Source organism: Varroa destructor, unplaced genomic scaffold, assembly GCF_002443255.2.
Source record: "Varroa destructor unplaced genomic scaffold, Vdes_3.0 BEIS01000004.1, whole genome shotgun sequence".
Classification (NCBI taxonomy): Eukaryota; Metazoa; Arthropoda; class Arachnida; order Mesostigmata; family Varroidae; genus Varroa; species Varroa destructor.
Window position 1 is genome coordinate 37,531,943 of NW_019211457.1, and position 23,894 is coordinate 37,555,836.

At 40.2% G+C, this 23,894-nt stretch overlaps 3 protein-coding genes across 10 annotated transcripts in view; 1 reads left to right on the forward strand and 2 right to left on the reverse strand.

The window, feature by feature from the left end:
* The window catches only part of LOC111248883 (uncharacterized), a 6,369-nt gene extending 2,150 nt beyond the window's left edge, over positions 1-4,219 (forward strand). For 2 of the 5 annotated variants that reach the window (XM_022801949.2, XM_086987498.1), the window contains exons 3-8: positions 36-239; positions 459-715; positions 1,250-1,394; positions 2,084-2,311; positions 2,416-2,640; positions 2,867-4,219. In XM_022801949.2, the coding sequence (XP_022657684.1) occupies positions 36-239; positions 459-715; positions 1,250-1,394; positions 2,084-2,311; positions 2,416-2,640; positions 2,867-3,811 (2,004 nt within the window). In that variant the 3' untranslated portion in view covers positions 3,812-4,219. The remainder of the gene's footprint in view (positions 1-35; positions 240-458; positions 716-1,249; positions 1,395-2,083; positions 2,312-2,415; positions 2,641-2,866) is intronic. The other 3 variants (XM_086987499.1, XM_022801951.2, XM_022801950.2) reach the window with 3 other exon arrangements.
* A 637-nt stretch (positions 4,220-4,856) lies between these two features.
* On the reverse strand, positions 4,857-20,555 carry BicD (Microtubule-associated protein Bicaudal D). 4 transcript variants are annotated; one of them, XM_022801948.2, is made up of 5 exons: positions 19,735-20,555; positions 19,049-19,288; positions 12,941-13,400; positions 8,426-9,821; positions 4,857-7,887 (listed from the first exon to the last, which is right to left on the reverse strand). In XM_022801948.2, the coding sequence occupies exons 2-5, from the start codon at positions 19,244-19,246 to the stop codon at positions 7,764-7,766; spliced, it is 2,178 nt and encodes a 725-aa protein (XP_022657683.1). In that variant the 5' UTR covers positions 19,247-19,288; positions 19,735-20,555; the 3' UTR covers positions 4,857-7,763. The 4 variants fall into 4 exon arrangements, with proteins under 4 accessions (XP_022657683.1, XP_022657682.1, XP_022657678.1 ...); XM_022801947.2 differs by having other exon boundaries at positions 19,629-20,555; XM_022801943.2 differs by having other exon boundaries at positions 19,605-20,555.
* An 889-nt stretch (positions 20,556-21,444) lies between these two features.
* LOC111249256 (putative peptidyl-tRNA hydrolase PTRHD1) lies at positions 21,445-23,808 on the reverse strand. Its single transcript, XM_022802869.2, has 3 exons — positions 23,435-23,808; positions 22,944-23,033; positions 21,445-22,702 (listed from the first exon to the last, which is right to left on the reverse strand). The coding sequence occupies exons 1-3, from the start codon at positions 23,516-23,518 to the stop codon at positions 22,520-22,522; spliced, it is 357 nt and encodes a 118-aa protein (XP_022658604.1). The 5' UTR covers positions 23,519-23,808; the 3' UTR covers positions 21,445-22,519.
* Positions 23,809-23,894: the final 86 nt, after the last annotated feature.

Sequence of the window (23,894 nt, forward strand, 5' to 3'; positions counted from 1 at the left end):
AAAGAGCCAATCTACTGTATCTTTATGTATTATAGGTCATTCCTGAGTCTGAAGTATCAATTTGCCAGAGGGCCGATGGAACTACGGTGGTTTTGTACCCTGGACTGCAGGATGACGTACAGGGTTTAGAAACTGAACAAGAAAACCAGCCAGAAGAAAATTTAGCGGATGCAACCGATATTATATACGTAGAAGACGGTGAAGAACACTTGAATCAGACCGAAGAAGTCGAACACCAGGTGAGGGTGAACATATACATGACGCTCTAGTTTGAGCGCACTGTGCTACGAAGGATTTTCATGAAAGATTGTATTGTTTGTTATATGGGATACCATTTTATATTAGCAGTACATTTGCTTACAGCCCATTTACGATAACGCGTTCCTTAGCATTAACCGCTGAATACAAATTAAACAACTTTGTCGTACGCATTACTGTACATACGTTGCCTAATGCAGGAAGAGTCGGTGGTTGAGGTTCAAGATAATGCGGAAGGCTTAAATGAGATTTTCGAAGATGCTAATAACGAAACGGAAGATACCGAAAAGCCAGCGGATACACGGTTCGTGATGGTGAACGAACAGGAAGTGCTTGTCGTCAAAAAAGCAGGTGGAGCCTCGAGAAATACTTCAGTCGAATATTTATCCGGCTTGGGTATAGGCTATGGCCGTAACCGGATTTGTCCATCATTGCAAAAGTCCATGGATTATGAAAAGTAATTATGAATTCCTAGATACCGCAAGTTACCAAAACTTAACTATATTTAAGGATAAAGTGCTCATACGCATGCGATTAAATTACTTAGAATGAGCTAAGTAGACGCGTAGGGTTTCGTGCTCCGTGTAGCCTAAATGATCTAAGTTGAAAAATGAGATATAATAAATTTTTTTGAAAATGCACGTAATGTATCAACTTCTTAAGCGCTAAATACATTGCCATTTTGCTAAAAACTGTGTAATTATGCTATGATTTTATTGAGACCTTTATAGTACACATTATTACCTAATATTTTGTCTAAAAAAATGCTGATACAAGTGCTGAAGTAGAACAGATACGTCATTTCTATCTAGGCTTATATAAAAAATGAATCGATGTAAAAATGCTAAATTTCTGATAAAACAGCCAGTTTATTAAACTTCACTCGTATTGGTACGCACCCGGACAATCTTTACCATAAGGGCTGTGCTATTCGATACAAAAATAGTTATGCTATAATGCGTGTGTATTCGTATTTTGGTTGTTATATTAGTCGGTCTACCGCTAACTCTGAAGCTCGCCTCATGAAGTCTCGACGACGCACGCCGGCGCAGTCACAAAAGAAAGGACCAAAGCTTATTCAAGATTTTCTTTTGCCGCATCTTGACAATGGAACCTTTGGTAATCGACTCGTATGGGTAAGCAGCATTTATCACCTTAATATAACCCTTATGTCGCACGCTCCATAATTTTTAGGTATCAGTTTAAAGCTCCGCATGAAATCGTCGTAAGTTATGGTTATTATGGATTTAAATTGCAGGACGACATCGAAGACACTCGGTGCTCTACAAATTCTGCAGTCTTTACAGAAAGCTCATCAAAGCCTGACTTTTTTTTAAAAAAAAAACGTGTATTCTTGTTTTATTATGTTACCACATACCTAAGTAGTAAGATATATTTCAATGCTAGAAAACAAAAAAATGCACAAGGAAGTACTATAGTATACGTCAGACGTCTGTCTGCTAGAACTAAAGTTAGATGTTATTTAAAACACATTTTTGACAAATGATTTTGCCTATTTTTTATTTAAACATACGCTTCTATCTGAATATAAATATTTATAGAAGTAAGAATGAGCATAAATCGTACGGGACTTTCCGGAAACGGTGAGTTTCCTGTATGCCGTATAACTTTTTAGATACCCTGAGAGAATCATTGTGCTAGACCATTTGATATCCGTGCCATTTGCAGGAGATCTTATTAGAGCTTTATCCGTATAACGAACGGATGCACTCTGCATATCAGTGGAATTCAGATGTCTTGAAACATATTGTTATATTCTTTAGTAATATAGCAGGCTGTTTAAAAAATTTGAAATTCTGTTCAGGTCGATCGTTCATCCGGCACCTTTGCCATGAGTTGGTCACACAAAAATGGCGCCGAGTGGCGCGTCGATGATTGCATTGTCTTTCGTGAATGGGACCGCCTTAAAAAACGAGACGTGGTAGAGACCCACCCGCAGTATTGGATGGAATCTAAACAGCGCTTCCGTGCTGCATTGGCCAAGGTGTCAACTCCGTGTCAAGTTGATAGCGAAGAATTTAAGTCGTCAAAGGTATGCTTTACAAGACATGGATAATAACAACGATGTTTTGGCTTAAATATGACATCAGTTACCCTACTTGACTACAATTGTCTTTATGTCGCTCTGTAATAAAGGTTTTCCAGATCAAATGGACGCGTGAGACGCGTCCAGACATTCTTGATAATATGGGTGCTCAGCCTAAATATTTTGAGTTGCCACCGCGGGGAAGCATGGGACGACAGGAAACATTACTCAATCATGAGCAAGTGCCTGAGGGATTCTTTGTTGAGACGTATACAGAGGAAGAAGTGGTCGCAACGGCCACAGTTGAGAATCAAGATATCGAGACTACTCAACAGGTACGTATGTATGTTCACTTGTTTTTGTCTTGAAAAGCAGTACACCTACATAGATACAAGAAAAAAAAGGAAGGCAATTGAACGTTTCCGTGTTTATAAGACTATTATACTCTGCTTATGTGTCATTACTGTTTTCTGTTTAGCTCATGACCGTAAGATAGAAACTATGCAGCGTTGGCAATCTAATTATTAGTATGTTTGTAAAAGTTATACGTATTTATTTAAGGAGATCGAGCAAGATTTTCTAGAAGCTGCTGTATCTTCGGTTTCGGAAGCACTTCATTCAGGGTTGCAAGGCGAACAACACCAGGTTCAGTACGTACAACCCACAGAGTATAAATTATATATATCACAACAAGAACAGTACTGCGTTACAACGTCCGAGAGAAGCGATTCGCAGGCTGCGTCCTATAACGCGGAGGCTAAAAAAGCCGCCGCACATGTCTTATCGTCCCGTTTTTTCACTGAAAGGGGGCGGTGGCGCCGAGCTAAACGCCGGCCAATACGACAGGAGGCGCTGGGACCAATCGAAAAGATTGTAAGACGCTACAAACAGGTTGTAAATCGAGTGTATACCATCTGCCCATTGTGCCGTTTCTTTTCCGGTACTTATTCTCTGCTGCTTCGCCACCTCATGGTACATCGGGAAGAGCGCGCTTTTGCTTGCTTACACTGCACGCACAGTTTCAAGATACCTGAACTACTGTTGAACCATCTGCGTGAACATCACAGTTTTGGCAGCCCAAATGTTTGTTTCCTGTCTAACCTCGAGGCAAAATCATCTGGAGACCTTCGGCGTGCCGAACTGCGACTCGTGCACCAAAATCTACGAACGTGTGCAGTATGTGCAGAACACTGTTACACAGAACACGACCTTATGACACATATACAAGAGCTACATGGCATTGAGGCGGTTAGAGATGTTCGACGTGCCGTACTCAAAGCTCGTCGACGTAAGCACGTGCGAATGCGTCGAAAATTTATTTATTCGAGCCAAGGAAAAAAGCAACCCCGGAATAATGGGAACGCTCATATAGGTGGTAGAAGAGGGTTAAAAGCAAAGAAAGTCAAGCTACTGCGCAATGAAGAGCACCAGACAAGTCTCGTGGTGTGCGATGGAGAGGTGCTCATTGAGGAGACTCCGGTAGGTTGGGGAGCGCAAGTTCTATAATGAAGTCTTGAATTGAAGTGAAAAGTTAAAACATATACTGAATTTCGAATATTTAGCTTAGTCTGGAACTCGAACGCTAGTTTAACTCGGCGTGCTTTAGCTAATAATTCACTCAATTTAAATAGCATTGTATAGACGTCCTTAGGGAAAGGCATCTCGGTAAGAATCGTGCCATTGTGGTGTATCATTTCTTGCATTCGTTCTAATGAAGCTGTGTATTCAAGTAGTAAAGAAAGATTATCAATTCTGAAAACATCGTAACCTTTCATTAATTATAGCTTTAGAAATAAATTATGTTTTGTGGTAATGACGAATAACAATATACCTCATTGAGTGTACGACCTCCATTGTGATGTAAATTTGTATAAAATGTGAATAAAAACAGTCAAGTTATAATGTGTCAGAAAAGCGTCTTCTTGAGTTGTAGTGTTATATAATATATATATATATATATATATATATATATACAGCACAGCGATTACGCTTGTTTCTCGGCCAATACTCTTCGTCTTTACATTTTAAGGCGAAACCCCGGTTAATGATTCCATTTCAGGAAACCTTTAGTTGGCGTTGATAAAAGTGATACCTTTTATGCATAAAAAATGAGTCCTCCAAAAAAAAGCGTATGGTTCTTCGTTTGCTAACATTTTTGCTTAAAGTCGCCATTGCCATATATAATAAGAACAAACGTTTCAAAAAATTACCTTCAAAATTAAAATTAAACTTCGGTTTACTTTTCATCGCCACGCCGTTTAACGAAGACATCTTCAGAGATGCGCCTGTATATTAGCCACAAGAGTTCTCTAACATCTTTTGATGGTGCGTACATATAATTACGTGATCCTATCGGATACTACTTGAATGGCTTTAATAGCGACCTCCCATGCAAGTTATATGCTTTTGATGAGACGTTCTCTGGGATATGGTTTCAAGCGCTAATTTCACTTTAGACACTCATCGGAAGCATTCAACTTTGTTTCAGATAGGTAGTGCAGTGTAACGAAGCTCCTATAAGCATAATTATAGTAACAGATGAGATATTAAGTGGGCTTTCAACGGTTTTATTTCTTATCGCTAAAAAAGTGTGTACAATCATCCATCCCGATTCCAGATTATTTCCTCTTTCTCTGGCTTTTTTCTGTGTCTCTTACTTTCTTTCTCGTTCTTTTTCCCGCCTCTATAACCGCAGTTGTGAGAATCCCCGAATTCAAATCATCTTCATCCATTGCCGTCATAATCGGTAAGAGGTACAGCTTCGCATCAGCTACTCTCAATTGATTTATTACGATAACTTCACCGAACTGTTGCAATAACGTTAGTAACCGTATAATTTTTTCGTTATCTTTTGCGTTATTTTTATTATTACAATGCTAGTAATAATCATAATGATAACGATCATGTTTGGATGTCAAAGCAATAGTAATCGTTATCATCAGTAATGTGCCATAATCAAAAATTACCATGACCGTCTCCTTTTCTCTAAGAACATCAATTATCATTGATATATTATCATTATATATAATATAATATACAAAACCCACCACCATCACGCCTCAAGTAGATTTCTTCGTTCTCGTAATAAGTGGTCTAGTCTATAAAGATATGGTCAATCATCAGTTTCTCATTCACTGATCATGTCGACACGTGACGCAAGTTTGCACTGCAAGTGTATGTTTCTCAAAGGATAAACGAAGCATATAGTCATCATGCGTGCTCATCTCCATAAGCATATTTATTTACATAAGCAATAGTAAATTAGTTACGTTAATTTTTATTTATATTGATAGTAGTATTAATAAATATTTTGGAGCGAGGTATTCCTGCCTGGGGTTTTCTTGATTTATCTCTTTATAGTAGTAGTTACGATATAGCAATGACAATATTGTAAGCCACTCGTCTTATCGTATCACAACAGTTACAGGCTTTTGTCGTTTTCTGAAACATCAACAAAAGCTACGCGGAACACAATTTTTTCATTTATTAAGTTACTATGGTAATAATTATTACTGTGATGCAGTAATAATATTACAATAGTAATAAATATCAATTGTCACTTAATTACTATAAATTATATCATACTGTGCAGATATTTGTCATGTCTCTTCTATATATATTTTACCACTAGTAGTTGGTGTTTTTCTTATATCTACCTATATATTTTATAATAATTATAAACAGAGACTTAAGGCTAATTAGCCTCCGTGGTTTTAAGTGCTGCTGCTAAGATTAGAATAGCAAAAGCATCTAGCAGTTTCATTCAATTAATTAAGTACATCAATAAGATCGGTTGCAGTAAACACCTAAACTATTGGATATCAGGAAATGTCTATTTGGAAATAGGGTATTATAAAATTAGGACATTGCTGTACAAAGGTTGCCGTACATTATCGTGCTATACTATTTATTGGTTCAATTACTGCTAAATTAGATCTTACTCAAGTTTGCACAATTAGCGTTCGTTTGTTTTATAAATAAAGTATCCTTCTTTTACAAACGGATATTGTAACCTTGTAATCCAACCCAAGATCTTTAGAATATTAATTATTGGATCTGGACGCTTCAGTCTGAATTAACACAGAGCTACAATCTGGAACTCTAATCTAAGTACAATCTAAGTTACGCCATACGCTTACAGAACACAAACAATGAAGACGGGATTGCCAAATAAATATCCCCTAATAGAACTTAGGTAATAAATTACCTCAAGCTCTGCTTGGAATGCTAATAACTTTTTCTTGCTTCTATGTCATGTAAACGTATACGCTAACAGCGTTTTGCTGGTTATAATAAATATAAAACAGCACCAATAAGATTTGATAATCAAAATACAAAAGGGCACCAATAACCGGTGATTCTTACTTTGGGAGAAGGAAAGCGTGACAGAAGGGGCAACAAAAGCATTAATGTCACACAGATGTAGATGTAGGTATCTTGTTATCTTAGTTAAGGTCCATTCCGATTGTTAGCCAACAATAAACTGTTAAGTATCTCACTATTGCGGCAGTCAACACCAGATCTGCCAACGTAATGATGACCACATCCGATCAATAAATAAATACCAAACTAAAATCTACAAAATATTGTATAATGGCGCATAGGAACGTCCGCGTCAAAGAGTTCCCCATTTCGATAACAGATCGGTGAACCCATTCGCGTAAGGAATTGGATGCGAGATGGTCAACGAAGTCTCTTCATTAACGGAGAACAGACGATGGGCTGAAGTCGCGATCGCAGAGCTTCCATTTGGCTTGTTTGTTCGCACGGTTACAATGCAACCTTTTCGTATAGTTAGTAATACTTTTTATAACCATATATATTCTGTAGTTTCTGGTAAACGCAGGTTAGTTTCTGTTTTTTCATTGATTCAGAGGGTTTCATGCTGTTCGCTGTCATCTACGCAATCGGTGGTGCACGGTTGCTGGTGTTCGAAAATCACTTGCGGTGTCTGGTTCTTTTTTCTCTGAGTCAAATTTTATCCTTACATATTTCCTTATCTAGGTGCAACCTAACCCAAAGATTAATTATCAATTCACCCTAAAGACTCCCTGGTTCACGTCCAAGGAATGTCCTCCAGAGGATTCACGCACATAATGCAAGATTACTTCCAAAAAGGTACTCCAGATCGTGCTCATTTTTCTCTCACTTAGAGACCCTCAATTGTTTCCTTTAGAATGTACTGCACGGAAAAGGATACTATTGAGTGTTGAATCGTAATCAACGTCGATCTGGGTTGTGGTACTAGCTAACCTGATTCAGGCAAATTAAGCCCTGTTGATCTTAGTTTGCCTCAATTGCCTGCAGTTGTTTGTAATCGTTGTTGCCCTGCTGTTGTGCCTGAAGGCTATTTGAACCTCCAACTCATGTAATTTATTCTGGTGCTGCGTATATTAGATATACGTTATAGAACTTATTGTGGGGGGTTTCGGTGGTTAGAATAGGCGGCGCAGCCTGCTCAGAAGTCCCCCGACTGTCTAGGCTGCTGTCGTTGATTGTTGAAGAACGGCAATGAACTGTGGTGTGGGCTACCGCGGGGGGTGCTACGCGCTACTCGGGGCGAGGCCGTAGCTGACCCAGACCTGAAAATTACAACATCGTTTGCACACAAAATTGCAATTCCGTTAGCTGTTGTGATCTTTGTTTAGGATAAAATGGGAGGCTGTTGTTAGGGCGCCACATTTGCGGAAGTTCTTATAGTCTATTTAGTTTCACCGCAGCTGTGTAAATTTTAGAGCTTGTTAATCAGTCCTGTAATTTCTGAAAATGCTCCTTTAAAATCGCGAAGTTTATAATATTATAAGATCTTTAAAACAAGAATAAACATAGAAGCTCAAAACAGCCACAGCTTCCACTTCAACATAAAATGAATTCATTTAAATCAGTAGTCTTGTCATCGGAAAATCAGCCACTCAATAGAAGACTAAATTATTTATTTCAACTTTAGCTTTCTTGGAAAGAAACAAGTGATGCTCTTGAAAATAATCCAGTTTTTTTTTTCGCTAGGAAGTGGCCTTGTAAACGTCTGTATTAGCCAATGGCAAAGTATTCTCCGAAGCTATCACAATGTAATACAGAACCACTGCAACCAAAGGTATGAGTGAAGTGTAGACTAGTAACCTGCGGAGGTGGGACCTCTCTCGATCCATCTCAAGGTCCTCAAGTCGCTGGGTAAGCGCAAGTTTCTGTTGGATGGCCATACGGAGCAGCGAGTTGAGCGTTTTTTTTTCCTCTTCTGCAGCGCCCAGTTGTCGCTGTAGTTCGTCGAGTTGTGCGACATATTCTTCGCAGCGGGCGGCGAACATCGCCCTCAACGATGCGAAAGTCGCAGCGTCCTCCTTTAGACTCTTGAGCTCGTGCCGCAGCTTCTGCATCGTTTCAGATACGATCGCCTTTTCCGTCTCGTACTTGCTCTTCAAATTGGCCAGTGCCACTTCGGCTGTTTGCTTATTGGCCTTAAGCACGGCACGTAACGTAGCGATTTGTTCCCGTTTAGTTGAAAGTAGCGACTTGAGCTTGATGATCTGCTCCTGTGGGTCGCCCTCCTCGAGTGAGGTGGAGCCCGAGTTGACGCCACCTGCTCCTATAAGCTTATGCGGATTACCCAGTGCGCTTTCGACGGCTTCTTTGAGAAACTTCACCTGATCCTTCAAGGTTTCTACTTGTGCTTTGACTTGGCTAGGATCCACACGTTTAAAGGCCAACTGCCGACAGTTATTTGTTTGTAGGTTATCAGCAAGTACCTCAACCCGACTCTTGTGACCTTCTTTTTGCTCTCCCTTTGCGTGGTCCAGAACGACTCGGTTCGGCGTCTGCCCATTAAGTGTGCACACGTGATGATACAACTGAGCGACATCCTCCTGAACAGATGCAATGTCCTCAAGAGCGGAGACAATATTGGTCAGGAAAGTATCTCCAATATTTTCCAAGATTTTCAAGTCCTCATCAAGATCAGAGATCTGCTGCTCGTACGTCGAGATCTTGTTCATGAGGTTGGCGACTTGATCTTTAAATAGCACATTCTCGCCTCCTTCGGTGCTAGCAGCTCCGTCCGAACTTGACAGGTCATTTTGAACCCGTTTCAATGTGGACAGCAGACCTGCCGATTTCGCGTTGGCTTCATTCTCCGCTTGCATAACGATAGCATCAATGCGCTGACCAAAAGACAAAAGTTTGCTTTGCTTTTCTTCGAGTTCGGATCGACTTTGTTCTAGCTCAAGCTTGGCGTCATCAAGCGTCTTTGCTAGCGACTCTTTTTCCAGCTCGATAGTCTCGAGTTGCTTTTCCAGCTTCCGAATCTCAGTCAGATGTAATTCGCTGAATAGGTCACCGACAGTAGATGGTCGAATCTTGTCATCGGTCGCACCTTCTGCTAGATCAAGCCGCAATCCTGCAAGGTTTCCGGAATGCGCAGCAGCCTGTTCGCGTTGATCCAACTCCTTCTTGAGGGTATACTTCTGTTCGCGCTCACTTTGTAGCGCTTCAAGGGCTTCTTCAAGTTGTTTCTCAGCGAGACCTGTAACATTCCATTTAAAAAACTATTTAGCCAGCGATGTGTACAGCCGTTTTGTCCCATGCAACCTCATTCTGTCTAAAGAATCCAGCCTTACCCTTCAGGTAAGGGTATCTAGTTCACTGGTTTCAGCTTTCGCAAAACATCAATATTCACTCCTAGAGAACAAGATCGTATGCTTGTCCTTTCAAGTGCCGTATAATACAATCTCAGTGCCCTAATTGGGATACATCTCTTATTAACAGGAATTGTCCCTCTCTATATATTCGATATTATCAGAGACTGAGCATGTTTTATTTATGTTGAATAACCTGACAACTCTTTATTGTGAGATTTATGCCTCACTATCGTTTACACAGCGGTTTTACAACCGATTGTTCAAGAACCAATAACCAACTTTACTGGAAGCCGAACTGAAGGGCTCTACGCATCACTTTAGTGCCAGTAAGTTTTTTAAGGGGGTGTATACAAACACATTTGCCAGTTTTTTGGGATACGCGGAGCTGTTTCCTTAAGTAGTCTGTATAAAAACGTATGTGTAGGACTCGGTCTGTGTTTGAAAGTATAATAAACCTCTATACTCCGCAGCTGGCTACCATCAAAGCTCGGAAGGCTATGCATGTTGCAGCGAAAACATCCAGAGAAAGGATATAGAGTCTTTATTGTTTCTTAGGAGATGTTCTGATTTCTTCCGACTTCCGTCTTCGTTTATGTTTCGTTCGGGTTTATTTCAAAATTCAGATAACCGGCAGTTAGCAACTCGCGTTTTACGGACCATTAAGGCTTGTATAGTAGTGAATTATGAGGTTTACCACTGGCCATTTAACACTTCAATTACATGGTTAATAAGCTCACCAAAATGTCTACTATACCATGTACGTTTGTTTTTAATAAATGCATGGATGTATCATCCGCAGGCGTCTTTAAGTCTAGCCTGTGACCTATCTTCTTCTAACTTGCGTAATGCACTCGCCCGGGTCGTCTGGGGATCACTGTTTTCAACAGGACATTACTCGACTTCTTCCTCCGCAGAGAGAATTCACGAGATCATTCTTGCTGGCAAATGTACAGTAAATGAAGCTCTGTATGCTCGTACCACTCGTACTGGAACCGCTTTTCGACCTGCTAGCAGCGTACTTACATTCCTTTGATCAAGGGCCCAGGTGTCCGCCCAAATAGAACTGGTGTAAGGTGCGACCGACCCCGTCGTGGTAGCCAATAGGAGTTTTGTTCCTTCCGTTGCTTCTCACACTTGTTAAGGCACTAACATACTGAGATAAAGACCTCCTTTTTCACATTTTTTCTTGCTACTTGCTCAATATATACATTATTAAGGATAACCCCCAAATAATTAACGCTCTTTAATTTCTATTGTATATTTACTAAATTCGAAGGGACAGATATTCATTCACACTCCTACGCTGCAGTCTTATGGTAGTGCTCTTCTATACAGATCCTCAGGACTGCCGGGACGCAGCCGCATAATTATGAGATCCTCTTCTGTTTTTGCCTTTATCCGGACAGAAATATCAGTAAATAAAGTACGCTCAATTCCCTAAAGCATTTCTGGCACGTTTAAACAGTACGAACTACTACGATACCTTCGCTATTATTTTTATTCTTTATCTCCTTGTATCTACTGTGCTGCATTCTACATAGAATGAGATGAATTTCTTGAGGTACGAAGGAACTTTCCAATTAGCTGTGTTTAATACGTTTTTAATATCTAATAGAATAAAAAGCATAAAACACTGTTTCGAGTATCTTAGAAGTTCTATACACACTTTGAAGTTAGGTTTTTATTCGGTGAGTCCATTCCGGGAGCCTAATATTGCCTTTATTCTTCCTATCCTCCGCTCCAACCTATTTATAATTATATATTCCATCATCTTAGTTAGTGTTTAGCATACATAACGAATCCTGAGCTGTCGGTCCAGTTCTGTCTATTTGTTTCAGTATAAGATCCGAGTCTTTCCACACAGTACGAAATGATTTTTCCGGAGGAGACGATCTACTAATCCTCTAAAATGCAGGCTATTCTCGAACTAATATCTATATTGCTTGAAATGAGATCTTATCCGAGTTTAACGCCTTTGGGCCGCATTCAATTGTTGTCTCGCGGTTTACGTTTTTTCTAGGTTTACTTCTGAATACCATTTTCCTTTGCTTAAACATATGGGTGTTTTTTAAATGGATGCCTACGGAGAAGATAGAAGGCTATGTCTCTAACAAAGTCTACAAGTCGGAGATGATGCATTCTACTAATTTTAGTCACTATTTTCTTTCACGTTTTGGATACAGTTTTTCCACTTGGCAATTTTGATCCGTCCGGTAGGATCCCAAAGCTTCTTATGGATAGTCAGATATGCTAAACCTATTTCCAGTTGAGACAACAAAGTGCTGTGCTAATTCATTCCTTTATATGAAGAAAAAAATACCAGGTATAAGGAGATGTTATTTTCATCAATATCCATACATTTAAAGCCTTCCCCGGCTTTTTCTTTAAAGTTTTGTCTTTATTTCTATTGTCGTCAACTTAAGTTTTTTACTATTACATATTTGTAAAAGATTTGGCTGTCGTTCTCCTGTCGTACGAAAGTAAATTTAATTAGAGGAAAAAGAACCTCGTTGGTGATTAAAATGAACCCGACGTTGTCAATCGTTCGTTTTGAACCAACGTTGACTTCTTCGTTAGTGTATACGTACGTACTTAACCATGAGTGGTGTTTGATTAGAGAACTTCGACTTGCATTGGTGGAGTTGACAGTGTGTTCTTCGGCGCAGTTAATCGAAACACTTACAGAATTCAGTATTTTTTTTCTATGCTTGACAAGAGCGGCGCTATGTATACACTTTTCCATATAGATAGTCAACCTACCTAGTATACCTATACCATATAATTAGTATTCTTAGTTGTCCATTTCTTGTACGTTTTCGGTTCTTAACGTTAACGTTACGCTCGTCAGGATCCAGCTCAATCTCATTGACCTCAGTATACAATAACCGGCGCCACCAGGTGGTCATATCTTAGAGCGCCTGATTATTGCATTTCAAAGAGTAATCTAACTATACAAAAACTGCAGCCTCCAAAAACCACATTACAGTAAAGAAAAGCCAAATACCTTTGAGTGTGTGTAGTTCCTCGGTTTGGCCCTGCAGCGACTCAACTTCTTCAGCGAGCCTTCTCGCTTCATGTTTGAACACTTCAAATTCAACTTGGCTTTGTTTCAACACAGAAACCTGCTTTTGTAGGCCAATATTTTCCTCTTCAAGCTCGTTGTTGTCACAGAGCAATCGCTGTTCGCGCAGTTTTACATCCTTCAATTCCGAGCGCAAGTTTTTCCTTTCCCAATCACTTTTACTGTAACTTTCTTTGATTTCAACGCTGTCCGCCAGAACACGGTCCCTCTCCGCGGTGACCCTACCCAGCTCCTGTCTCACTGACTTAAGCTCCTTTTCAAGTTCTTGAAGACTCGAAGTCAGCGAGGCCTCCTTCTGGGCAGACTCCTGCAAAAGGGAATCTTCTTGTTCTATACCGGTTGTTGCAGAAAGTCTTTGGGATGTTTCCACTTTCCGTAGTGCCTGTAAGTAAACAAAGATCTTTGGTTAATGCAATATGCGGATAAACAGTAGGTGGAATACCGTATATCTATAACCATCTACAGGTGCTTTGTAGAAATCATTCTCATTATTCTTCACCAGCAGTAATCCGTATCCTTTCTATCAGATTTACTCAATGCATGTACAATTCCATAGTCCTCGTTGTTTAATTTTTATCAAACTCATGTATGCGGGAAAACATTTTTCGTTAGCACATAAAAGTATTGCCTAACGCCCTTATTTCAATACATCCATCATATGAATCAAGTGTAATACAAATGTCTATTAATAAAAATATACATTTGTATTGCATTCATATAAATATCCCTGTTTTCTATTCATATCAAGTTGGCTAACGAGGACATCGTATATCGCAGACATAATAAAATAAATAATAATGTTCCGACGTAAACGCATTGAAACTTAATCTCCTTAAGTAATATATAGTTCATCCAGTATATGTCGCGGGTGTCTAGTTATGTGAAACGCTTTAAATGCCTGTATCACTTATATGTTACCACGAAAAGGTTGACCCTGAGAAATAAAGCGCTTATTGCTATTGCAGCGTTACCTCTTTGCGCATCTACCGACATTTTTCGTAACCACTCTACTGCTTTGCAATGATAACTCGCATTTTGTAACGTTTTACAGATATCATTAAGTGTACCTCCGTACTCATTTCGCAGATCGAATCCAGAACGTTTTGATGTCAATCGGTTGATCGCAACCCCGTGCTTGATGAGCGTGGAAAATGCTAAGCCTTTATTAATGGAAGTTTCTGAACCGTGCATGTCGTAAAAAGTGTCAGTGAAATCGCCACTTAGGCTTACGCAAGATTTCTTCAAACTTCGCCCGTGGATTAAGTTTTTTCGCAGTAGAATCACGACTACTGGGACAGCTGCGGTGGCCAACGCAGCAGTATTTTCAGCACCTCGATTTTTATGCGGCCAAAAGCGCACAGGGCTCCTTCATTCGAAGAGAATGATGCATCCTCTTATGTGTGCGATGTGATGAAAACCTGTACGGCTTCAGCTTATGCTATAATAAATGCAACAGAGCGTTCCATACTGCATGTTGGATAGCTGATGAGACAGACCCGCTACCGGCTGGACCGGCAAGGAATGGTCGACTGCCTAACTTACCTGTACCAAGCTGGTCAATCGAAAGGTTCATGAAATATATGATTAATACACTACTGGAAAGCAAAATAATGGCGTACATGGCGCCTTTGCTGCACCGCGTTGATGCCTTAAGCGGTGAAGTGAAAATCCTCAAAAGCAAGCCGATGCCCCCTTCAACCATGCCTTTGGAAGATGAAAGATGATGTCCGAACAGCAATGACCCGTGTTTTGACTCCGTCAACGAGGACAGTGTTAGTTCTAAACGACGTCAGTCTGAAGTCCCAAACCGGCCGCGCGGAAGCTGATTGGAGAAGTCACGAAATAGTTTTTCCTAATAGGCAGCACTAACCTTGTCGCGTGGCTCATCATAGTTGCGGCTTCAACTAACGTAGATCTAGGGACAGGAAGAAAGGCGCCGTATCTACCATCATAGTTAAATGCGACTACCGCGAAATGGGCTAGGAACCTAGATTATCCGCTTGAGTGACGGTAGCTTTAGTTAGCGCTCTTTATTTGTTGCAGAGAAAGTAAACGTAGTCACTTCAACAATAGTAATACAACGTTGCCAAAATCGGGTTGTAAAAGTCTTAGCTGTTTAGATTTCATAGAGAGAGGGTCTCTTGCCTAACTAGTTCGATGTTTAGGAAACGCTTATATCCACCTATACGCCGAAATCAGAAACGTTTCAATTGAATCAATAATAGTCTTCACCACACTCTTTGATACTCCTATGAAGCAGCCAGTTCCAACAGAAATTTCCCAATTTTTGTTAAACCCTTAAGGCAAACTTACCCTTTATGGGTCTCGACATATCAAAAAATACGGAAAAAGTAAATATTATAAACGATGACCAGCGTAACATCGAAAATAATAGGAAATGCGACAACTGTTTATGCCAAGCATGATCGTATGCCAATCAGCGATACTGGGGTACTAATAGCAAAACATGATATCGACCCTTGTCTACTTTTTTGTAAAAATGAAGGAGATACTACGATACACTCAGTAAATACCAAGTTAAAAAATATTCATAGATCATTCTATTGAATGACCGAGCGATAAAATTTCTTTCAGAAACACGAAATATGTAAATTACGTTAAGCACCGTAACGAATTTCAATTTCTTCTTTTAAATAGCAGCACAGAGGCGACCTAAAAGATCCTTACCGACCCCCAGTAAAACAATTGTTGACCAAACAATACATGTTATACTGATAGGGATATTTTGAAAGAGGACTGCTTTGTAGGCAATTACTATATATTATCTTATGCATGTAGACTAATGAGTTAGTTAAGCTGGCAGAAAGCTGTGAATGACAGTCTAAATTTTGGGTCAAGATATCCGATTCGCATTCCGTCCATCTCATATGGTTACCATTATTATCGTTCCCATTAAACATCTGTATGATCAGCAAAAAATTGAGTGAAGTTTAGAGTACGAAGCACATTTTTGCTCAAACTTGTTTTGGCTACAAGCATTACTAAAGCCGCGCAGGTCCACAAAAAATAATATATCTTTTATTAGCGGGCTTCGTAGCTTAATAGAGGGACGCAATAGAAATGGACGAAATTATCTATAGTCGTTTCTTATGTTAGACTGCCAAACGCTTCTAAGGAGTCAAGCGTATAATGGATAGCAGGAATCGCCAACAAATAGCATATTTCTGATCTTGACAATGGTTGAAGACCGCTACGATACGACAGTGCAAACATTTGTGGTATGACATTTCCGTAAAGCACGATATATACATTTAATATAATTGCTAGTTGCAGTGCAATTTTCTCATATATTTCTGTATATATCGTACATGTACGTTGTACAAGCTACTACGTTCTTTTTGTTCACGCTACGAAGATAGTCTAAATAACACTTTTAAGTAGTTGCAGGCACGTAGTGAGAAATGGTTTCGTTCGACTGTATATGTAGATAAAACAGCTTTTGAAATGGCTTAATAATCCTTAGCCAAGTCCTCTCAAACTAATCCGCCCTTGGTGCTACCTTCTATTCACATTCGGTTGAACATAACAGCCGACGTATCAAAAACTACCAAAGCACCTGGTAGAAAATGATCCGCGTCGGCAGCAGAAGCAGGAGCAGCAATAGCAGTAACAGGATATTCTATACCCCTTTCTCCCCCCGTTTTCCCTCTCGATTTGCTTGCCATCTACGAATACCACCAAATGGAAGAGCACTCCCATCGTGCTACACTATTAGCCACTGCGGAACCCCATCGTGTTGTAGCCGAACTACAGATGCTCATCTCTCGCCACACAAATCGCTACTGGTAGCGCTGCTGCTATCGGCCAGCCGTTAACCGCCCTCGACCATGAAGTACCAGTAAATCGGGCCATGGGTGCGCCCCCCACATTACTTTTCATAGACACCCAGCTTTAGTTCCGTCACCGACTAATCTACTGGGCCAGAATTTCAACAATGAGAGCGGCTCGATAAAGCAACACATTACAAATGTATACATATATATATATATATATAACCGCCTTTTTATAGTGACGTTGTTACTGCTGCGACCACACTATACAGGTAGCAGCGACGCTGGCTGAAGCCAACGTCGCTGCTACCCTGTCCATCGCTGAACTTTGGTTGGCAAGATGGCAGTTAACTGATAATTAGAGACATACGTATAAAAAGCGGCTACACACATAAGTAACAGGTCGATCGGCTCAGTCAAACAAACATACAACAGACCCAACCAATGTCCTAAGCATGCTGGTCTTGCCCTTATGAGTGTTCTCGCATTTCGGCATCACGAGTATCAATGGCAGAGGATCTGTTTATTTGGAGTAGGTAGCTGTAAGCGTCGTCACCGGGTCCCACTTTAAGGAACTTAAAGAACTGGTCAGACGAAAGTTGCACTACTTCTATCATTGCAGCAGCCTGCGCCATGCAATGCAACAAAAGCATGAGTTGTAACATTTTTTCTTAGTCATAATTATAACTGGCCACAAAATAATACGTGGCTAAAAACTTGCGTAAATCTGTAAATTTACTATCAGCTGTGTGTTACCTTCTTGCATGTAGACGTCTCAGTGCACATATATAAAAATTTAAATAGCATTGAGAAAAAAAAGATTTCAGATTGCTGGACATACATTTAGCAAGGCATACGTTAAGGTGCATAGTTAACACAATTTGATATGGTTGCCTCCGATTGTGATTAACACTAAGCGTATTAAAATGTTGTAACGTGAAATGTATAGACACGAAAAACACTCCAGCAGGTCAGTATGATTGTAAACTATACTGTTAATAGTAAATCAGTACTTGTTACACTGATAATTCTGTTTCACTTCTTATCTACATTGGATCGCTTATTAGCACTTCATTTAAAGCCGTGCATGAATTTAATGCGTCTAGGAACACCTTAGTGAGCACACAGCACGGATGACTTTGTTGTAGCTGCTTCAGCATCAACTTCAAGCAACAACTCCTTCTTTGAACTCCCTGAGGTTGCTAACGGTCTAGCCGGATGTTGTTACCACTGACAACACCCAGAATGCTAACTCTTGTATGCTTGCTTCTCCCACTCTCAGGAATCCCAACCTTATTGTTATCAGCTGTTAGCACATTAGGAATAACATAAGAAAAAGGTACCTTCAGTTTTAGTAATAGAATACTCCGTAATTTTAGTGTCAACGTGGAGCGGGACAACATGCGATACACTCCACTAAGCTGCTCGAGGCTAAACTTGCATAACTACCGGCAAAAAAATTTCAATGATCCCACACTTCCTCTTCCCTATTTTATCTTACACTTATCCTATTTCATTTTGTTACTGTATAACATAAATGTCTGGTCACGACGCCAGCTGACGCGCATTTCGCATCTAACTGTAAGGTACTTAACCTATAGGCTACATCGTTCAGGCCAAAATAAAAGCCACGGCTGGCACTATTTTAGTACCATGCAGACCATTTTCGACAAATATCACCGATACGTCGCTCGTTGTCTTTATGAACAAATATCTTGCTCTCTTTTCAATGCATTGTTTTTTGTTGAATGTAATTGGTATGCGCTGTATAAACGTCGTCGTACACCATGCAATATTAGGAAATCAGATTTTTTAAATCTGCTACCTTGCATTTAGGAGCTTCTCCCCTTAGGAAATTGGGCTCCAACGAACTGCATCTCGTTTCACATGTCAAACCACGGCAATATGAATCATTAACCCATAATTACACGTGATTCAGCGGGGCTGTAATCCATAGTTAAATGAAAACGCTGAAACGCTACTATGCAGTGATTCGCTCTTTGAAGACAACACTACGTAATAGGCAATGCAACACGTCTTTCCAGTAGCACAAGCAACTGGCGGGCCAGGACGTGCCTTTACTCAGTTCTGCTGCTAAGTATCCTTCCCGAAAAAGGCTTTGAGGCCAGGACCATCTTATTTGTGGTAATCACCGTTAACAGTTGCGTTGGCACAGAATTGCTACTTTCAACTTTCATCGGCATGAAAATGATTATAAATATGCCAACTAATCACTTACCTCTCGGAGTATGTCGAGCTCGTTTTGTGCAACCTCATAGTGCGACTCGAGTTCCTCACACCGGCGACCAAGAGCGGCCTTTTCATCAAGAAGCACCAGGCCAAACCTCGCACTCTGATCCTTCTGATGGCTGACCTCATCGAGCTCGCGGGTGAGGCGCTCCACCTCTTCACGTAGAAGCTCAGTTTCATCTGTCATCCTGTCTTTTTGTGTATACTGGCGCCGGTGGCAATCTACTACCTTTTACCGCGAAAGAATATCGTTATAAGTTAGGGTTTCTTGTCCCGTTGTTATTGACACCAGTGGCCCCTTTTTGAAATCCTGTTTTCCCGGTATAAGCCACACGACCACTGGGCCCACCTTCCTTATCCTACTCTATTCGGGACGAGAATCGAACCAGAACTCTAATTCCATTGTACCGGAACAGTCAATGATACTGCTCCAGTGGCTACCGATAGCAGCCGATTACTTACAGTCTATATTCTAAACGCAGTGAAATGATACGCCGCTAAAAAAATTGTAAGAGTAGAAAAGCACACGTTTAACCACCACTAACAACGGAACGAGAAGAGAACATCACCAGCAGCAGTGGCAACACGAATACGTCGATGGACAACACCGCTGCAGACAGCTCAGTCGCCGTCGTCAGCCTGACCGAACCATCATTGACAGCAAACGTCGTTTACCTGCGGACGAACAGGCGACTCATGAACCAAACGAACAGCCTACGCTTCGGTAACGAAACCGAACTGAAGGAGTTCACTGCGCTGACCGACAACAACTTTAGTAGGTCTGGCTGGCCCCCCACTACTAGTCGTCGTCAGCTGGCATCAGTTATGATAGATACAGTCACACACGATCTTCTCTATAGATAAACACCATAGACACCGTGATGGGGTAAAATCGATCTGGGATACAGCTAAAAAAATGTGCGCATGTCTAGGAAATAATAAAATGGATGCATTTAGCCACTGGCAGTGAATGACTAATAGATCATATCCCAGGTGAAGTTAAACAATGGGACAGAGATAGATGAAAGCTGACGTATATCGTGTCCAATTAGATAAAAAAAATTCGTTGCAATCGATGTGGAATGTATGCGTCTATACTGATCGTACCCTATACCATTACTAATTGAAAAATGACGGAAAAAGGAACTGCAGGACCATATCTGCGCGAGCGAAATAAAAATCGGAGTCTGGGGTGTTTTTAGAAGTGAAAATAAGGCATAACTATAATTGGAGGCGAAGACCGGAAAGGTGTTAACAGAGCAGGCACGACATCCGACATCTATTTATAGCAAATGCGTTCTAATTTTTTCAACGCATAACTTCAGCTTGGTCGTTAAAGGCAGCGCCTGAAGATTCAGGTTCAACATTATTACCTTCGTTAGGGTACTATAATAATAGTAATAACGTATAAATTTATCATCATGCTCATATTCGCTTCAGAGTAACTGCGCACTTATCACGCACATGTAATCATTTATAGCGCAGCTAACAATTAAAAAAAGAGTGATCGTTCTATTCTTATTGTCAATTGAATTGAATATTGATATTCAACATCGATAAAACCTAAACTTTTAATAAACGCAAATTTATATTAGCTTTATTATTATTATATTCGCATTGTGCCATAAAAAGCAAGGGTTTTGGGGGTAAAGTACTGCGAGTATTATTGAAGAAAATATTTCCTAGACAACACTGCCTCTGCAGAGATCACAGAAGTTCAGAATCTTTTGGTACTGATACCATTGATATAGTAGATGAGAATTCATAGCATATTGATATTATACTATAGATGTTAATAGAAAAATTGTTATATTTAGCCAAATGCCAGTTGCAATTCGATTTCATCCTTTTGTTCTTTACCAGCGAAAATGAACAGCTTTAGCCGTTGATTTAATGAATAACAAACTGTTTTTAGCCCTATACGTTTTTTTTAAAGCAAATTTCATATAATACCGACTCAATAAACAACACAGCCGAACATCAGTATATAAATATTTTTTAGTTGTCTTCGTTCTTAAAATCGCAGGTGCCTATCACAGGGAGCGATAAAACTGCATAGACATCCCCGGGGACGTTTATTTCGAATTTCAATACTGTTAAACTATCATAATTATTAGATTTCGGCAGTTCAGGTTATTGAATTTTTCCCTTGACCAAAATTCAAAAGGTGGCCTATATGATACAGCTCTCTTTTTTTTTTTTCTTAGAATTTTATCGAACTTGTCACACCAGATATCGCTGATGTTAATTTTTAGCAGAAAAATTGTAAAAGATCAAGCGGCCTCACAATATAATTCAGATTAGTTAGAACCAGCATATGTATACCTGTCAAATTAAACTGAAGCATTGCAGCCCGTGTCATTATTGTTAATAACGTGCCAAATATAGCTGTTTTTGTAGGATATTTTGGCGACTTTATTGACATAACGCATCGTTCAGTCAAACAATTGCCGTCACATGCACCACATCGCAAATACTCATAGTCATTGGTCAGAACTTACCACGCATAGTTATTTATACCAGAGTTATACGTGAGCATTATATTTATAGAGGTTTCCGTGCAGTAGCTTTGGAGAGCGGAGCGCATATTGTTACTATTCTTCGTCATCTCTTGAAGGGAGCGCAATTCGTCGTTGTGTCAATACTTGAGCCGGCTTCACGCTGCGCGGCATTTTCACCTGAAGCTATGGTCGATGACCCTTTGACCTGTCTAAGTTGCCAGTAAATGATTATAAAGCATTATGTTTTCTGCCACATTGATAGCTCTTCCCGCGAAAAAAATCATTTTCTTTTTACCTCTGCAGAGTGGCTCATTTCTTCGCATGGAACCATTAGCCATATAGCCCCATTTCTAATACATATAACCCCTTTTTATGGGGCTATGTAGCCCAACGACGTGGGTGTCTTCAGTTGATATTATCTTGAAGATAGGTAAATTGTAGTGAGTACATGTGGGCCACATAATAGAAGGAGTTCGTAGTAGACGCTACTATGAATGGTCTCGCATTTGACTAGAGATGCGGAAAAGCTTATCTACTAACTAGGGCTAAAATGTTCTAGCTCTTTGCTGCAAACGGTTTCCATGGAAACTATGTAATGTAATTAAGCTAATAAATAATCTCTTGAATTAAGAGTATCCAATCGAAAATGCAAAATGCAGCTAGCAAAATTAATTTTTACGTAGTGTATCGTGCATCTATTAACGCATTGTATGGATTACGTTCAATATTAACATCGATATCAGTAATAAAAAATTCACGTAGGAAACAGCTTATGCAGGTATAATTCAAATATCCTTTCACCCAAGTATAATAACTGTGCACGTTACTAGCTGAGTAATTTACGAAAGTGAAGATATTTGAGAGTCAGATAACGTAAGTGTGACACGATACGAGGCTGATCTTCTGCTTCGTCCGCCATATTCCTCTTCCTTGTAGCCGATATTGTTGTGCAATTAGATTTATTTGTAGAGTTTTAGATGCTTGAAAAATGACGCAATTTCCGCTTTAGGATATGGTTTTGTTGCTAATGCGGTCGCAATATCTTCCGGTTGTTCCATCCAAAGTTTGTGGCTGATGGAAGCAGCAGTCAACTTCAAATGAATAGCACGAAGCTCCCTTTCGCTCGGGCAAGCGAGCACAACCTAAATGGACATAATATTATGCAATGACGTTAATGGGTTCTAAATTCAAGATAAGAACGACCCGAAAGGACATGATCAAGCATCCACGAATGGTTGAAAGACTCTGCTTTCGCCTTTTACTACATATCAAATATACGGCTTACGAATGATGTCATTGTCGGACAAAATACTGTTTGCTCTTCTCGCGGTCTTCTAACATAGGCATTACCCAAATAAAGCATTAAAGTGTCAACAAACTCACCTTATGCATAGAATCTAAATTGTCAGTATACTTTCTGGTATTTTCGTCATCGCGAAATAAATACAGCGCCGCTGTCGATGCGTGGCATGCCTATGAAAGTAAATGAGTACAGGAAAAGAAATGACAATACGTTAAAAAAAAGTTGCCAGGTAATATAGACACGAAAAATCACTCGATTCTTTCGTAGCACAGTCCGAGTATAACCTTATAAGGAATAATTCGTTTCTACGCTAAAGCCATATGTCAGTAGCTGAATCCAGTTAGTTTTGTTTAGCATTGAATGATCGTTCATTACAACTCATTAGTAGACCTGTGTTGGTCGACGGCACACGACATGAGTCACGCGTTTTTGTTTCCAACATTAACTTTTGCTTTACTTGTCAACAATATTTTACCGCTAATGAAAAGCAATAGTTCCTAACCAGGGCATATGGAACGCAAGCTTTGTTGACGAATATCAATTTCATCGCTCGGCCCCTATATGTACACACCTGTGCGATGACGGCTCCAATGGGCCACTTTAAATCATCAAGAAGGTCGGAACGCACCAAGACATACTGAACCGTTGAAGCCATCCTACGACCAATGTTGTTATATCTACTGGCCGCGGGAACCGATTGCTTGATTCTGCTACAAAAAATGTAGCAGTGCAAGGTGAAACCCGCTTGCCCGCAAACGCGCTGAGCCAGGACAAATAAAACGACCAGGCTCTCCGCTGTCTCCTTTTTGAGTCCACCTGAGTTGGGCTGACGATTGGCGTTAAACTTAGGTGATTCACTTTACGCCGCACGTATACAAGCGCTACAGGTTGGAATTTGTTGAGATATCCATTTTGCACTGATGTTTTACTCGAACGTTTCAAAAATTGGCTCCGCGGCTTTTTCGCTCGTCACCGGTCAGCTGTGACAGGTTTCTATGGTCACAGGGTATCGCAGTCATGAGCGCGTCGAG

Excerpts from the sequence above, each read along its gene's own strand:
- BicD (XM_022801943.2), bottom strand. The coding sequence starts at position 19,625 with ATGTTCTCTTCTCGTTCCGTT. Across the intron at positions 13,401-19,048 it reads AGCTCGACATACTCCGAGAG|GCACTACGGAAAGTGGAAAC; the intron begins GTAAGTGATTAG and ends GTTTACTTACAG. Across the intron at positions 7,888-8,425 it reads GAGAGGTCCCACCTCCGCAG|GTCTGGGTCAGCTACGGCCT; the intron begins GTTACTAGTCTA and ends TGTAATTTTCAG.
- LOC111249256 (XM_022802869.2), bottom strand. The coding sequence starts at position 23,518 with ATGGCTTCAACGGTTCAGTATGTCTTGGTGCGTTCCGACCTTCTTGAT. Across the intron at positions 23,034-23,434 it reads TTGGAGCCGTCATCGCACAG|GCATGCCACGCATCGACAGC; the intron begins GTGTGTACATAT and ends TTACTTTCATAG. Across the intron at positions 22,703-22,943 it reads ATTTAGATTCTATGCATAAG|GTTGTGCTCGCTTGCCCGAG; the intron begins GTGAGTTTGTTG and ends ATGTCCATTTAG.